This window comes from Emydura macquarii, unplaced genomic scaffold, assembly GCF_026122565.2.
Source record: "Emydura macquarii macquarii isolate MOO-44397 ecotype Brisbane River unplaced genomic scaffold, CSIRO-AGI_Emac_v2 contig_1253, whole genome shotgun sequence".
Taxonomy (NCBI): Eukaryota; Metazoa; Chordata; order Testudines; family Chelidae; genus Emydura; species Emydura macquarii.
The window spans coordinates 11,747,452-11,765,462 of NW_027131390.1; the positions used below are offsets into that span (position 1 = coordinate 11,747,452).

At 41.4% G+C, this 18,011-nt stretch overlaps 1 protein-coding gene across 1 annotated transcript in view; it reads right to left on the reverse strand.

Annotated features, from left to right (window-relative positions):
* KIAA1210 (KIAA1210 ortholog) overlaps nucleotides 1-5,272 on the reverse strand; it is a 55,520-nt gene extending 50,248 nt beyond the window's left edge. The window contains 1 exon segment of the mRNA XM_067548153.1: nucleotides 5,098-5,272. Within this exon segment, the coding sequence (XP_067404254.1) occupies nucleotides 5,098-5,132 (35 nt within the window). The 5' untranslated portion in view covers nucleotides 5,133-5,272.
* Nucleotides 5,273-18,011: the final 12,739 nt, after the last annotated feature.

Genomic DNA, 18,011 nt, shown 5'->3' on the forward strand with positions numbered 1-18,011 from the left:
CCCCATTCTGATCAGTCAGCTGGGAAAGTCACGGACTCCCTGTGCACAGCTGGGGGACTCCTCAGTGACACACGCACAACTAATCCTTAGGGCTTTTATTTTCAGTGTATGTGGAAACGTTGATGAGGGAGCATTACTGCACAGGACTTACCCAACCCACCCCCTAGATCCTCTCTCTATAGGGAACCCCTCCCACCTCTCTTACATCTGCATGGCGTACAAAGCCACCAGCCAGCTGAACGCACTTATCCATTTTCCATCCATACCAACAGCTGATTTGGAGGAAACACTGCCTCAAATGTTCCCCAGGAATGCACTGAGACATCCTGTTACTAGGAACTACTTTTTGTAGTAGGGGAATGCTCTACACAAATAACTGCAAAAATGATGTTTAAAGTATGTTTTAAAAATAAGGAGTAAAATTAATGAGCCAGATTCTTACGACAGCAATAAGTCACTCCACTCTCAGCTTGATGAGGCATTTCTTCAGGGCTTGAAAGCATTAGATTCTAACAGTGCTCCGCAGGCATAAGCCAATAGCATAACAACACACCCTAAGGATGAAATGCACTGAAGTCAGTGGCTAAGCTACCATTGACTTCAGTGGGGACAGGATTTCATCCTTTGTTAATTGGAGTTCATGCTAACAAGGGACTTGGGGCGATGCAAAATGACAGTGAACCCAGGCATCTGGGTTTCACACAGGTATAATGGGAGCCAACTGTTCAGGATTGTCTTTATTTAAAAAAAGAAGTTCTCTGTCCTGAGGTGTAAAAAGACCCTATTGCTTAAAATCTATTATGGTGAATATTTGCAATAAATAGCTGTGGTCTCCCCCTTCCCTGATTGTCAATACTTTCCATTCCCTGACCTTCGGTTCCCAGCCAGGCTGCTTTCCAGTAAGGTGCTGGCTACTGGGCTTAATTGCCAGCTGCAATCACACTTTTCTGAACCAGTTTCACAGTTTATTTCTGGTGGGAAGCTGCACATTTTTACCTTTTGAACTCTTCAGATTGCTGAACTCAGCAGAATGGGTGTTTTCCCTGCAAGCTCTAATTCCTGCTGGCCTGCTCTGCAGGCAGAACGAAGCTACTTGAGTTACATCAAGACTTTTAAGAGACAGACAGACTTTGGCAGCAATCTTTTACAAACTCTTCGGAGCCATAACGTACTAGCTGGCCTAATACTTTATTGTTATAACTGCTGCGAGCAATTGATTTTTACCAAGTAAGTCTCTTATTTTAAAGATCCGCTTAGATTGTGTAGCAGCTGTCCAGTCACAGTATCATGTGAGCGTGTAGTAAACCACACAGTGACTCTGGGAAGGGTGCACCCTTAACTTTCTTTGCAAACATTGGAGGGGAATTGGTGATGCTGGGCATTGTTCAACAGTAAATTACCATCCGGATAACGCTAATTACCTGACTTTGCTTCTGGGTGAAGTGGAAACGTGCAATTTCATAGGGATATTCAGGAGAAATCTGGGCAAAATTCTTGCCCTACTGAAGTCAATAACAAAACTCCCATTGTCTACAGCAGTGGTTCTCAACCTATTTACCACTGTGGGCTGCATATGCAGCTCTCTGTGTCATGTGGGCTGCATCCACACAATATATCCACTACCTGTATGGCTTTGAGGATGTCACATGGGCCGCAGCTGCGTGCTGATTGGGCAGCAAGCGGCTCACAGGTTGAGAACCACTGGTCTAAGGGCTTGTCCACATGGTGAGTTACTGCTCTGCAAGCCCCGGTATAAGATTGGGAGAAGGACCCCAAACAAATAATTGATACTTTAGACTAGATTTATCCCTGGCTTAATTCTAGTGAAGTACATGGAGTTACACCAGGAATGAATTTGGCCCATTGCCTTCCAGGGTGTATGGCTTGATTCCTGGAGCAGTATCTATACGAAGGGTTACATTTAAGGTAGCTATATGCCACGGCTCAGGAGTTATTTGTGTGATAACAAATATTAAAGCTCCATACATCTTGTTCATCGGCTTGCTTTACTCAAAGCAAATTCCTCTCAGTCTGTTCTTGACAAAACGGCACAGAGCTCTATTTTAGCATCATCCGTACACATTTCATGTATGTTTACAGATTCCCAGGAGTGAGACATTATGTGAACCCAAAGTCTTGGGGGGAAAAGTTCCTACAACTCACAGGGTCACCTGTGATCACACAGGCACTGTGTGCTATTGGATTGTGCCTCAGCAACGTAAAAGTCTTCTGACTCATTGTCAGGCTCCTTACTATGGACTTTACACTGGCTTTTCACACATAGCGCTCAGCAAAAAAGATTTTAACCTGCCATCATTTTCTTCCTGTCTCATTGTCTAACCTCACTGCAGTATGATAGGCGCTCAGTAAAATAGCAACAAAGATAGTCTAACAAAATGCATTCAGGAATACCTGTGGCTCCAGGAGTGCTTTATAGTCAGGACAAAGCCTCAGCAATTCTAATGCAATTCAGTGAACAGGGTACTGGTCTCAATCTCATGACACCGCAGTTCTGTTCCCAGTTCTGCCACTGCCCTGCTATGTGCTCTTAGAGGAGACACTTATCTTTGTCTCTATTTCTGCTTCCACTCTTTGTCTAACCTGTCTATTTAGCATGTAAACTCTTCAGGGCAGGAATTGTCTGTCTGTCTCTCTCTCTCTGTTTGTACGGCACCTCACTCTATAGGGTCTCAATCTCAGCTGGGGCCTCGAGGGGCTACTGTGCTGAAACTAATGTGGGGAGGCGTGGTCCCCTCCAATAAAATAAAATAAGAATCATCTCAACATACCATTCCACTGCTAACGAGATTCCCTGATATCTACAATTGTGTTTCTTTTATGAATTTGTCTGTCAGCATGATTCAAAAATCCTCTTATGATGATAAAGAGACCTGGAGAAGATAAGATTTTGGTTCATCAGGTTCTAACTAGACCACTCAGACAATGTAGCTTCAGAGTGATTCCAAACAGTTACCTCTAACTAGCTGCATCCTCCAGCTGGAGGTAACAGGGCAGTAGAATTCTGGATATCTAATGGTCATTCTTCCTCATAGGTATTCTGACAGCTTTTTACAATTCCCAGTAGAAGTATACACACATGTACCGGTGTGTTCAGTCTAACTGTTGGGGAAGGAGGTGCAGTAATTGTACAAGTTACTACATTTGGATAGATGTGAGACAACGCTGTAAAAACTATTCCAGTCTTATTCTACACAGGGTCGACTATTCCACAATTGTTATTCCAGCATCGCTCCCAGAGTAGACATTCTGTTCTGAAACAGTGACTTTTAATCTGGAGTAGTGTCTCCACACTGGGGACACATGGGGAGCTCTATATATTGTTCCTAACAACAATAGCTATTCTGCTCAATTGCTCTATGTAGGCAAGCCCTTAAGGTCAAAATCCTAACAAACCACATAAAAACTTAATCTTGTGCTCCAAACTGTATCACAATGGGGGCGGGGGGAGGTTTATACTGGTTTTAATTGGCAATAGTCAAGACCAAAGTAGAACATGAACATCAAAAGTGAAGACTGCAAAGTGCTAATAATTGCACTAAGCCACCCAGCCACTGATCACACGACTAAGATGACAGCTTATGAAATGAAGTCGAAACATCAACCCTGTGCAGCACCCAAAATAAAGAAAGTCGGGATTTTTGAAGGAAACAAATGCAACCAGCCTATTACTCCACATTACACAGGTAGAGAGTCAATGGGAAACATTCAGATGTGATCATAACCTATGTCAGTGACGCCTCATCTGGCAATTCTTTTCGCAAGTGTTCTTCCAGGCTACGGGATCCATTTTTGCCCCAGCCACATTGGATGCTGAATGATTCCTGAGAAAAATGTTTTAGTGGCAATGAAACAAAAAAATCACTGTCTAGCCTAAGTATGGGGAGTGGTGTTTTAATAATGGAAATAGTCCATTATATTAGCCCTGAAAAATCAGATTTTTGGGGGTTCCTAATTTAAGACAACATAAGGGAGTTTTCTCACAAATGCAAGTGGAAACATCTCCCTCTTCACCAAGTCTCCCTCTTAGCTTATTTTGTTAGCTCTGGGCACATTCTCTTTCTTTGTGTGGGTATTACTTTCTTTTCTAAATATTTAGAACCTTTTTATAGATTCTGGTTGAGATTGTCAAAGGCACATAAGGAAGTTAAAAATCCAATGGAAGAGCAGGAACAGAGGGTGAAATCCTGGCCGCACTGGAGTCATTGGGAGTTTTGCCATTAGCAGGATTTCACTCACATATTTAACATAACATAACATGCATGACAGAAGGATCATGAGTGCATATCTTAAGCTTCAAGATGTAACTTTGTTAGCCTTTTACTGCTATGTTTTCCTCCAGTACATCTTTTACTGTATTGCAAGCATAAAGCCTTCTATGGTTTGCTCACTAAAAATGTCAGTCTCAGAACCACTTTGTTCCATTCCTTAGCAGGGAGAGTATCAGTGGACAAACCAAGGTGTTGTCACAGTTGTCTAAAGCACAAATATAAGCATGCAGTGTTCCATTTTATTCTCCCTTCACAGCTTGCCCCATAGACCATAACAGCATAGCCACCAAAATGACATTTTAAATAAAATCAAAAAGGACCATTACACAATGGAGAGCAAAAATTAAAAACACCTTCAGCCTTTATGTACAAAAACTGTGCACATGAATTTCTTAACTAGCATCTAATACTATGACTGTAGCTGAATTAATATAGCTTTTTGAAACTAGTGTGCATTTTTCTGTGTTTCTTATTTTTATTCATGACTGTACAAGCAATTTAGCTAATCTGGAAGGAAGAGATTTTTCGTCTTTCAATATAATCGGACAAGAAAAATCCTGTAAGTGTTTACAGCTACATTTATTCCACTAAAGAAAAAATATTTCCAATTCTCATTAATCTAACTTTGCACTCATAATAGCTATCCTGCACTTCGTTATTAAGAATGGCCCTTCTGGTTGGGAGCATGGAGATTTTATTCAGTGCTGCTAGGTCTTATGCAGTGTATCAGAGACAGAATTTTAAAATATCCCCTAGAATCAACTAACTTTAGAAAAGGTAGAGGGGGAAGGGCTAGAACATCACTTACTTTTTACTTTTCAGGCAGTTGTAGAATCCAGCCATGGTCCGTCAAGTGAGATCTGTTTAATTCATATTCACGTGTGGGTGCCAGCACAAAGGTTCTGCAGCTTAGAATCCTGCTCACCAAATGCCCACACACATACACAAGAAAGCCAGCATGCCGATGCAATTACTAGCCAGATAAAGTTCCTGATCTGAGGCCCACAGTCTCTGCTGAACTGGGTCCAAGGAGGGCTGTGCTTGTTCCATAAATGGTTATGAAATGTTACCTCCCCCCTTTCCTGTCTCTCTCCAACTCTTGGTAACCACAGCATCCTCAGTGCAAAATGCCACATGTTGTTTGACTGGGTCTCCCTACAAGGCTAATGAGGGACTCGGTTGTAATTAGGATGTGAAGAAGCCCTGAGGAGATAACAGTGGGTTTTTTAATCAGAAAAAGGCAGCCGGAAAACAGCGTCAACAGCTTAGGAACAGCAATAATATTTTTTTTAAAAAGCAAACAGTCACTCTCCAGCAGTTAAGAGGTGCAAGGGATCCTTTCAGGCATACCATCTATACTGCAAAAATTGGCATCATGCTGCCTCTGTATAACACATTTCTATTCCAACAAGCTGCTAGGTACGTGATGAGGAAATCCCATGCCACCACTGTAAACTCACCCAAAAAGTTTACTTTTGCATATTAACAGAATTTACTTTGGACTTTAAAATATCAAACACACACATTAGAAAAGGACTACCTGCCAAGGTCTTTATGAGACACTCGGAGCTGTACTGGATCTCTCCACTGCCACACTACATGGCACTATACTCATCACCGCTGATATGGGGCTTTTGGGGGGTCACTAATCAACCAATTACAAAGTGAGGTAACTGAAGTATTAATATTCCCATTTTCCCCAGTATTCAACCTGGAAAGCTGAGACTTGCCCAGACTCAGACACAGTGGGAGTGTCAGTGACCCAGCTGGAATATAGAACTCAGAAGTTCACCGCTCCCAGTCCTGTGCTCAGACTAAGCCTCCCTGTCTCCAAAACATTCAAAAGCTTTTTGATGATGAAAGTCATTTAATATAGATGCCAGATGCAGTAATAACTGTGATCATGTTATCCAGAATGTCTCGCTTTCTGTCCCATCAGCATTATTTTACAGATAACTATTTTAGTGGGTTCCAAGTTTCTATCATTCAGCCAGACTAACGGTAGAACGGTGTCGCCCAAAGCTGTCTACGTCGATTCTTTTAGCTCTGTCAGCAGCCTTAGGCACTGCTGACCATGAGATTCAACTGCAGACACTAGCAGGCTGAATTAAGCTGCTCGAGTGGCTCTAGTCGTGTCTTTCTGAAAGAACCCAAAGGGTAGCTGTGGACACTCACTCCTCTGTGCTGGGGCCTGCAGGGATCTCTACTGCCACCTCTTCTGCTCCACATGGCTGCTGGGAGGGTTACATAGGCTGCAGCATGCAGACAGCATCCAGTTCTACATCTCCATCAGACCTACTCCAGCCAGAGCAATTAAATTAACTACCCAGTGCTTGGATGAACTTGGGATTTGGATGAGAGCTGGCTGGCTTTGACTCAGTGCGGACAAGACTGAGATGTTGTTGGGCTGTGAGAAGCAAGTCGCAGAGTGGGCCGAAGTTATATCCCCACCCCTCATTGAAGGAGCGTGACCACTGTTTGTAAGACAGAGGTGTGCTGAGAGATTTGGGCTTGTCATTGAGTCCAGGTGGTGGTTGTGACAACCAGCACTCTTACCCCATCTGTGCATGGCAAAACGAGTGCAACCATCTCTTCCCATGTGGGCTTTGCCATGACTACCCATACCTTTGCATTCTGATCGATACAGAAGTATACCTTGGGACCACACAGGAGCTGCAGTTGGTGCAGAATGCAGCGGCCTGCTTAGAAAGTGGAGGTGCGTATTGGGAGCACATTAGACCAGTGCTACGTGATCTGCACTGGCTCCCATTAAGCTTCCAGGTGGAATTCAGATGATTGATTTTCACCTATAAAGCCCTACATTGTTTGGGACCTGGATGCTTTAGAGACACCTCTCTCGCAGGTTCCATACTGATGCAGTGGAGATCCACAGGGCCGTTCACACTGGAACTCCATCAGTATAAATGAGGGCCTTCTCGCTCAGTTTTGGAAGACATTTCCTCCATCGCTTCCCCACATTTGTTAACTTTCCAGGCACAACCCAAAGCCCCTCTTTTTTCCTCTCTTCTCCCTGTGGAGGAAGGGGCGGAGGCCGATATATTTATGAGCAGTGCTTTAGTTATGTTGTGATTTTAATTTATGGGACAGACACCCTGAGCAGAGGAAGGGTCCCAGAGGGTCCATTTTAAAAAGTTGAAGACAAAAATAAATAAATCACAGCCTACGGAATCCTAATATGAGCAGGGGGTTGGACTAGATGACCTCCTATGGTCCCTTCTAATCCTAATCTTCTATGCTTCTATGAATACGTAGCCAAGGGGCATCTGCCACCATCACTGTGAGGGAGGACACAGTTCAGTGACGACTGCCTTTTATTGCCAGAGAACTCAAACAACAAGCAGTTTCATCCATCAGGGCTGATACAGGTCCAAGCAGATACGGTAGCCGTATGTATTTATTTCCGACATTAAATAATATTTAGATTTATATGCAAATTAGGCAGGTCTCTCACAATCTTGGAGAGTTGCCAATGTTCCCTCGGTCTGCTAAATTTGGATGCACCCAGATGTTGAGGTTAGAGCAGGTGCAGAGAGATCAAAGGGCAAGTACTGCCTGAGCATGTCACCTCCTAAAATGCCCATGCTTGGGAAATCTCAGAAGCCAGTCACAGAACAAACTTCTTGAAGTCATTAAAGGAGACCAACAGGAGAAACCCTGGATCAGTTAAAGTCAATGGGAGTTTTGCCTTCAATTTCAGCAGAGCTAGGACTTCAACCCCAAAGAATGGACATAACGGGTGATGTTGTCACAAATCATCACAAAAACAACCATGTTTGGCCTAAATTCCACCCTTGATTATACTTGCCCAATGCCACTGAAGTTATCAGGAAGGTGAGAGTATTTCTGAGGGCAGAACTAGCCCTTTAACATGTACGACAATCTTCTCATAGTGCATATTTGTATCAGACAATGGAAAAAAATGATCAGAAGAGCGATGTTGTCTCTTGCAATTTTATCATGAATCTTGTGATAATTGGTTGTTTTTTTTTAAAGACCCAGCTCCTGGAGTCATGAGATTAGAAAATAATCTTAGTTTACTTTTGTTTTTTAATTTATAACAATAAGTTTGTAGTCCTCAGCGTTGCACAGAAAAGATTTAAATGTGATGACTAAAGGATCAAAAGCCAGAAAGCAAATAAAGAACTGCACATGTATTTCCCCCACCCCCCTTGATTTTTAGAGGCCAGAGTTGTGGTGTTTGAAGCTTGAGGTTGGCAGAGCTGTAAATAGGATTTCCTGAGGCATTTCCCTTGAGAATCGTGCTGGGCAATAATAGATCTATGGTGGACCAGCCCCTGTGAAAAGAGTAAACAATGGAGTGTGGAGAAGCAAAATTTACTTTGACACCCCACTTGCAAAGAGAAAACACACACCCTCAAATTTAGGAGAGTTGACAAATATGCCCAAATTGAAGTCCCTTGGGATAAGGATCATGGGCCCAATATCCCACTCTGTTACACCTGTTTAATGATGGTGCAACACCATTGAATGGATTTGGGAATCAAGCCTCACACCATCATTCTCTGTAAGGCACCATGCACCAAGTAAAGAGTATATATGCATGTATCTCATAACCAACTCAGTCATAGGGGCATCATTTCCTGGCAGTGCCTTCTACTTCCGGGACAAAGATGCTGTATACAAATGCTAAAATAATAACAAATGAATAATCATTCAGACAGGTTCCGCTCTGTCAAACAGACACACACTCCAGTCCCACTGTGATAGCAGAAAATCCATTTATCAGAAAAAGGGAAAGGTGCTACGTACAACAGAATTCACTATGATCCATAACAGAATTGAAAATCAAACCCATGCTCAGCAGGTGGATGCTTCAAGTCTTTGGGAGGATGTGAAGAAGCATAATGTACACACACGGACAGTGCCAGTTACATTTTTAACCTAATGTGTTTAATTGTTGCACTGAACTAGTGCATTTGTCAAGATGACTCCATGTTGAATTCCTAATTCAAACAAACAAGAGTTGGCTAGAGACAAATAGTCTCCACCTAGCATGGAAAGCGCACAGAAAGAATGCTGAAATCAAAACTCAGGCTACTGACTAGCAACCACCCAAAAAGGAATTCCAAGAGATTACTATGAAACTTTATGAGTGGGTTACCCTATGAAAACTTGGAATTAGGATCTTGTCTGAAATCTGTCTAGCATTCAGTTCAGGAGAGGCTGCCAACTGCAATAGTTATAAGAAGAAAAGAAGATAACCTCATCAGAAATTTGAATTTCAGTTAAAAAAAAAAAGACAACATCCAGTGGGAGGGCCCAGTTCTGCTCCCAGTGGTCTCAATAGCAAAACTCCATTCATTTAGTAGATGCAGAATTGGGCTGATAATCCTCAATGGATCAGACCCTTCATTAATATGAAGTAGGTTTCCTCTTACCTTTCCTCCCAAGATATGAGCTTCCCCCCCCAGGAAATTGTGTTTCTATACCTTTGTTGTTGCTGTTGCCTTGAAGTTACTTATTATAATACAAAAATCTGCATCTGCTAGTTTTTATTTAGCCAAAATATAGTCCAGTTTCCAAAAGATGACATTTTATAAACACATATGCCTCAATGTCTGTAAAACCCTTTTCTTTTTAAAACAGTACTCACTACTTACTGCTATTATTCTTTATCATTTTTACTGAGTAGCATCTAGAGAGCCTATATTAAGCTTTTCAGCTGTAGATATGAAAGCACTTTACAAATGCTGTATTCATTCTTATTCTAAAATGAGGAAACTGAGGCACAGAGAGGGTAAGTTACTTGCCCAAGGCTGCATGGCAGATCAGTGGCAGAGCGGAGGTTAGATCACTTGTTTGGTACCCTACCAACGGATCACTCCCCTTCCAATAATTCAGCAAGCCTTAAAACACAACTGGGACTCACAAAAATGCTATACTTGGCCACATGGGAGCACCATACTAGCCAAATGACAGCAGCGTGCAGACCTTTGAAGTGCTGAGGGGATCTATGAAAGCTGGTGGGGGTACCCAATTTTAGACATTTGCATCAAGAATCAAATCTGGATTTCCCCAAAGTTTGTGGGTTGGGTTTAGCTGCAGTGTTCCAGTCCAGGTCTATTTTAATTCAGAATGATGTACCACACTTGACTCTGGAGTACCTTGGCTGTGCTAACTCAAGTACAACCCTTCATGCATGCATTGTGTTTAATTAAAATAACATTCGCTGCTGCTGCTGCTTCCCCGTGGCCTGACCCCAAAGCATCACTCTAGGCAGGTGCTGTGCTGTGACAGACACTGGGCACCCAAATCTATCAGTGCGTTGTTTCCCTGCGTGTGAAAGCAGAACAAGGATTCCAAGTGGCAAGTTGCTGAGTCATAGCTAATTTAAAGAAGGATGCTGCCTCAGCATGGAGGAGCATCACTGGGGAATCAGAGGTAGAGTTTACTCAGAAATTTCTTAACTTCTGCACAAACCCAGAGGGAATGAGGCAGGCACGTCCAGGCAAAGCCCAGTTACTCACCAGCCCATCTTTGTCATCTGGGGTTAAGGAGAAATGTTTTGTATTAAAAAGTAACATCTGAAATAAGAGGGGGCATTTTCACACACTGATACATGTCAGCGCACACACAGCAGAAGCCTCTTCAAAGTCAGAGATCAAGCAGCAAAATGAAATCCAACAGGGGAACCCAAAAAGAGCTAGACATGCTGGCTTAGTTCCACAGTCACTTCCTACCCTATACATCCACCTTAAGCTCTACTACAGAGGTGTTGGAAGTTGCAAATACAGCCAAGAATCAGAAATATGTTTCACATCCAACTTAAGTACTGCAGTCCTAGCAGCCTCTTGCAACTAGTTCTCTATGGGAACCTGGGATTAAAAAAAAACAAAAAACCAAACAAAAAAACTCCACATAGTTAAAACTTTTTTAAAATGTCCACAGAAGATACCACATTTCAGACACAGCTGGGCCACAACCATATTTTGCAACCGTTTTAAACATTGGGGGAGGAGGGTTTGGTAGAGAGGGCCAAAATGTCATGTGAATTTTACATTGAGCAATTCCAGGGGAGGAACAGAAACCTTACAGCAAACCGGCGTTCATCCTCAGGCCTTAACGTTTCTGCTTTCTGGGATCTCTGAAATGGCTTCTCATTAAAAGAGCAGACTTTGATCTCTCTCATTTATAGCCTTGACCTCTCTTCTGCAATAATCTTTGCAGGGTTTATTTGTGATTGCCATTGGTAATCTATACAGTCCTTAGGGTGAACATTCTTTATTAGCTCGCTCTCTCTCTCTCCCCCCTAGTTTCCCCCTCCTCCTCATCAAGAAAAATAAAGAAATCATATCGTGACTTTTTTCTCTGTTAAGTTCTGCTGTTGTGAGACTACAGCAGCAAAAATATTAGCAGCAAAATATGTGAAATCTATATGCATTTCTAATGTCTGCATCATCATAATATCTGAGCACCAAACAACATTGCACACTTGTATATCACCTTCCAACTAAAGATCTCAAAGTGCTTTATAAACTTCAGTTAATTTAGCTCTAACTATACCATCACCGTTTAGAGAGCTGCAGAATGAGGCATGGAAAAATTTATGGCTTGGTTTTCAAAGGTGTTGAACATCGGCTGTTTCCATTAACCTCAACCTCTCTGAAAAATCATAAGTCACTTGCCAATGAAGCATCTATGGAAGAGCAAAGTCTTGAACCTAAGTCCCCTAACTTCTCATCCTGCACCTTAACCACAAGGCAAGCTAGCCTCCATTAGTTGAGTATTATCATATCTTCGACTGGCAGAGGAGAGATCCTCCTCACGCTCAGGATGGATTTCGCCTTGTTCTTGGTCTTACCAAAATATTTATTAAAATGTGACTTTCCAGTGGAGTTGCGTATACAGTCACCTTTCCAATACAATGTGCAGAATTCTAAATGTACCCTTGGAAATCGCTTTCTCCACAAATCATGCCACACTTCTCTTTACATTTGGCCTGGATTGTTTAACTGCATGCTCACATAAGCATGACTCAGGAAACATCTTATTGAAGTAGGAACAGATCCAGCAGTGAGATTCCCTTGCTGGCAAATGAGCTTGGCTTAGGAGTTTTCACTGAAAACCCTTCATTACTATAGAGACAGCTGAGCAGGCATAACTTTTACATGCTGCAACAACAGAGCTTTAAAGAAGCAGGGCTGGAATAAGGTACAATGTTCTGGGGGAAACAAACAAGTGGAGATAAGAGGATTTCTGCCTTTCATAGTTTACACACTATGGTATCCATCTGTGCTTAATATTGGAAAAAAACAAGATCAAATCCTGTCACTGAAAATCCAGCTCTGGGTCTCTTAGACTACGTGTCCATATCAGCTCTTTATTCATGTATATGAGCCTGGGGAATTTTTCAGGATATTTACTTTGGAGTCTCATTGCTGTATATTGATCTAATTACACTTCTTCTTAGTCTCAGTGCAAGATGTCTTTTCAGTTACTCCCCTGTTGGAAGGGTCTGTGTAAGACAAGCTCCTTCAATACCAAGGATACTTATTTTTTTTAAAAGCAAAATATTCTTTGATGCCAGGAGTTATTTCCAAGCATGAACCATCTACTATGGCCAGCTACAGAACATACCATAGAACACTCGACTTCCATCAAGGGATTTGAGATAAATGCAGCAGGTCCTATCCAGGTTATCAATGAACTGTTAAAACATATTAGAAAAACAGATTGAATCTATCCTGTGTAGTCTGGGTCTCCTCAATGCATGAGCTGTCAGACAAACTCTTCTTGGAGTATTTGGAGTTAAAGGTCATGCCATGTGTTATTCAACCGGAAATTTCCCTTAGATTTGCAATCAGAGCAGAGATATAACCTGGGACCTCAGTGTCACATGACATTAATCTCCATACAAATAATATATATGTGCGTGCAAGTATATCTAGTAGATTCACTAGGATTTTATTAATTTACAGAGGATAAACTCAGTAATATTGATTCATGTATAAAAACGTAACTTATCGGGAAAATGCCAAGGTCCTAGTAAGAAGAAACGCTCCGTTTCTGAAATCTGTTTTTTCATACACAATTATAAATCCAAAAATCCAAGGTTTTAATGGGTCTTGATGAAAAGTGGATTACTTTTTGACACAGTTAAAGAGATTAGTATATCCTGTAAAAATACTAGCACCATGAATATTCTATACATTAGGAAAATATGGTTCTTTTGTTTAAAGATATGTATGGCAGAGTCTGAACAAAGCAGCTTTATTTCTACACCTACAACACTCTCTTAAGAAAATATAATGTTAAAAAACCACTACGTTGTAACCACACAACTTTCTCTCTTTGATGTCCAGTCAAACACAAATCAAGCCCATCTGCAAGGAAATGTGAGAATGCAGTAGATAGGTGAAGGCATGTGGACCATTACATAATCTAGATGTAGAATGTCAGAGGCAACATATTTGTGAGAGACCAGTCAAGTGTCTTGAGGCACTACCAAGCTGAATACTGAAGCTATGTTTACACTTAATACGCTACAGTGGAGCAGTCCAAAAGGGTCTCCCATCACTGTAGATAATGCACCTTCTCCACAGGTGGTAGCTACATCAATGGAAGAATTCTTTCACCGACCTAGCGCTGTCTATACTGGGGGTTAGCCTGGCTCTACTATGTCTCTGAGGATGTAAATAAGTTAAGTTTTCTTCCCAATTCCACTTCCAGTGGCAGATCTAATGCCACTGGGAGTTGAATCAGGCCCTTAATACTGCTAATGCTCATGCAAGTATTAGGAATTCTGTAAAAGGCTATCTGAAGTTTAATGGGCATGCTTCTCCTCTCACAGTAGTTTCTGACCAATATAGCCCCATTGACTTTAGTGGAATTACTCTTGATTTGCGCCAGTCTGAGTGAGTGGAGAATCAATTCCCTACCATTCATGTGTCTGGAATCTCCTTATAACCATCAACATACTGCATTTTAACTGGACTGAAGAAAAAACGTATTCAAAGGTGGTCATGTCTCAAGTAAATGCCTCACTAGCCCTTGATTTAAGCAATAATACACAAAGGCAAGGAAGCTCAGTTCTGGGGAAAGGTTGTCTAACTCCAGTTCCTGCAAACCCAGAGCTGACTATAAAGTGAGCATTGACCTCCTGAGAAGAGCAATAAGCTCCCAGAAAGTCTCATCTGTCAGGCTTTATTGCTCAGAGAAAAGGAATTGAGCAAAGACATAACAGTTAAACCTTTGCATCTAGTTCAAGTTTGAATCAAATTAGTTTATGTTGGACAATGGCTTGTTTTCTTTGTTTCATTCCTTCTGGACATGCTCAGAAATTAGCACTTGGCCTATATTATAAATTGCTAAATACATAAAGTGTACAGGGTAATAATAGTACCTGGCACTGATGCAGCATTTTATATCTTCAAAGTGTTTTACAAGTATTAATTTTCACAAGTACCCTGTGTGGTATATAGGGTTACTCCTTGCCACTGATACCGATGGGAAAAACTGAGGAAGAATTATTTAGTAACTTTCCCAACATCTGTTTCAGAAAGGGAATAAGTAAGGAATTCCTGATTTCCAGCTCTGTGCTCAGACCATAGCTGTCTCTCAACCTCCTCTTCCATCATGCCTGCATCCATGCAGACAATCAATCAGAAAGATTTATGTACCACTGAGATATTTCAGAAATGAGCCCCCTCTAAATACTGTATAAATATAAAGCAGATAGAAAGATTTATGTCTATGGGCCAGATCTCCAGCTGGTGAAAGGGTCATAGTTCCAATAAAGTTAACCAAACTGCTGAATTAAATTATACTCAAGGAGGCAGCACCGACCTACTTCATCTGAGCAAGTGTCCCCTTGCGTTGAGAGTTCTAAAGTCGTTATATAATAAAACATACCTTGTACAGAAACAACTTCATGGAGGATCTCACACAGCAGCACGCTGGATTAGTCAGATTCCATTTCTGGGAATCCTGAAAGATCAGCGGTTTGTTCCCAACCATCTCTTAAATAAATTGGCATTGTTCCCACAGTAAAGGGGAGAGAAAGTACTCTACTAAATTTCCAGGTGCAGGAAAAGTAGAAACTTCAGGAGTGTTTTAAAGCCTAGAACTATTTAGCAAATTTGGGCATGCATTCAGCAAGGTACTCAAGTACATGCCTGATTTCAGGCCCCTGATTTCAATAGGACTACCCATGTTGGAGCTAGGTATGTGCTTAAGTACCTTCCTGAAATGAGTTCCTAGCTATTGACCGGAGAAGCTGTATTGTGTGTAGAAGATTGCAATCAATATCACTCCACCTAGATGCCTAGTGCTTTAGTATTTCAGTGTCTTAATGTGGGGCTTACTTGATGCTTAGAGCCTTGCTCGAGCTCCCCAAGTGAATTTCCCCCTGCATGCACAGGAATCAGCTCAATTAGTCCTGGTAACATGATTAACTTTAGCTGCAGCTACACTGACTTGAGCTACAGATTCTTTTCTACTAGATTTAATAAAGTAACTTCCATACAGTGAGATACCACTCAACCATCAACTTGAGGGTAACAGAAGGAGGAGGAGTTTTTAGTGTCATATTTAGCTAGAGAGTCTTCCTCTACCTCCTTCAGGCTTTATTAGCTCCCATTAAAAAAATTAGGCCCAGATTCTCTCTCACAAGAAGTTTTCACTTGGTGCATCTGAGAGATGGAGTCATATTCTCAAGGCAACTCTTCCCTGCATAGATTAGAGTAGCCTGATGGCTGCTGTAATTTATGCCAGCTGGCAATGGTCCTCGAGGGACTATATACCACCTGGGTATAAGACAGAGCAAAGTATTAATGCCATTATGTAGAGGCCGGGTATGGGAAGTGGTGCAAGAACCAGGTGTGCTGGCTCTGCATCAGCTGAGAGTTCCCCACCATGCCAGGAAAATTCTCAGACAATCCTCAATGTTTTGAAGGCCTTTAACATATCATTTGCATTGTAGGCCCTTCTAGTATTTTAAAGCAACAAAAAAACCCACAACTGCTAAGTTAAGTTATGGAAGGACTTTTATTGCTCGTTACATTCGGTATCGCAATATTCTATCATACTATTTGCACATAATGGGTAAGGTTCAAGGTTTCACTGAGACATATGTAACTAAGAACTTAAATAAATGAGTCTTTCAGATCAGCAACAATACCGGCCTTTTCCCAGGATTGTGCATAGTATTCTCACTATGAATTGATATATTCTTGCCAAATATAACAGAAAACATTACAAACCCACTCCAACCCCCCAGGGAAATACAATAGAGTGTTACAGACTAACAAAACTGCACATCATGTAAAGTGACAACATGGTCTGAGTTCTTACAAAGCTAAAGTTTGATTCCACTCTGAAAAAGTGGCTCTGCTGACGTGTTAAAAGTTGCTGGTTTATAGTCTCTCAAGAAATCTAATTTATTCTGTATGTAGAAACGTTTTCCTGCCTATCTGCTAACCCTATTAACTCATCCTGGGCTCTGAAAGTCCAACTGTGTGCTTTCTGGCTCTGTCATCATCAGCAAAAAGGATTCTGCAATCTGATCTTAGACCTGATTCTGCAAAGGGATCCACCCTAGGATCCATCCATCCATCCATCTTTACAGCCACCTGGATGGAGGCTCAGGACTTGATCCTGCGCACACTGAAGTCAATGGCAAAACTCCAATGGTGCAAAATCACGCCTTTACTGACAATTCCTTTGCAGGATTGGGACCTTAGCAAACAGTTCTAATGGTGATGCATGAACTAAAATAGAATCCAGCTCACTCTCCCATGGCTGTATTGACTCCTTAGTGACAGCAAAAGTCAGTGGATATGACTCTTAATACACAGAGAGGGGAGATCTGGTGAGTAAAAGAATGCCATTTTTCATTAGTAACTTTTCTAACCCCACTCACATTCACAAAAATGGGGATGGTATAACTTCTAATGCTGATTCTTCAGATCCATTACTGTAGCAATGGCAGGCTTGCTCTCCTTCTTTCTCATCATCTCCCTATTTAAGATGCTTCTAATTAAAAAGATAATATAAAAACATATTAACATAATTCTAGAGATCTGACAAATCAGCTAAAGCAAGAATTTCTGAGATAAAACTCAGATTTCCCTTGCTTTAAGATGACTTATAATAAGAACCTTAACATTTTAATATATTTTCTTCTATAAGAAGCTATCATTTTTCATTATTGAAGAACCCACTAGCCTAGCAGCTTTAGGGGCTTCACACTCATTAGATCCACTCTTCAGTCATCAAAATGGTAAGATAAGAAAACACAAAAGATGAATTCCAGCAAAGGAAATTTGTATTGAAACCTAAACCCTTAAAGAAACATATGCTGGCAGTTAATAATACATGTATAAATAGTTTAACATTCCTCCACTTCCTGGGTAGTTATTGTTCCTATACCGATGAAACACAGTGGAGAGGAGGAATATGGTGCAGTTGGACAATGTGTTATGCTGAGATTTTCAATTCCAGTCTCTAATGTTGAATTGCTACGTCATTTTCAAAAAGAAGGAACAGACACTGGGGGCAATTATAAGGGATAGACTTTAAAAAGGCCAGGTGCAGAGGGGTAGTCTGTAGACAGTCTTTCTTAATTCTTCTGAAAGGAAAAGCTGGGGGGATGTTTACATAAGTGCTGTCCTAAGGCAGTTACTATGTGGTGTCTTCTGTTGACCTAATCAACCTTCTGTTGACCTAATAATGGACAGGAGA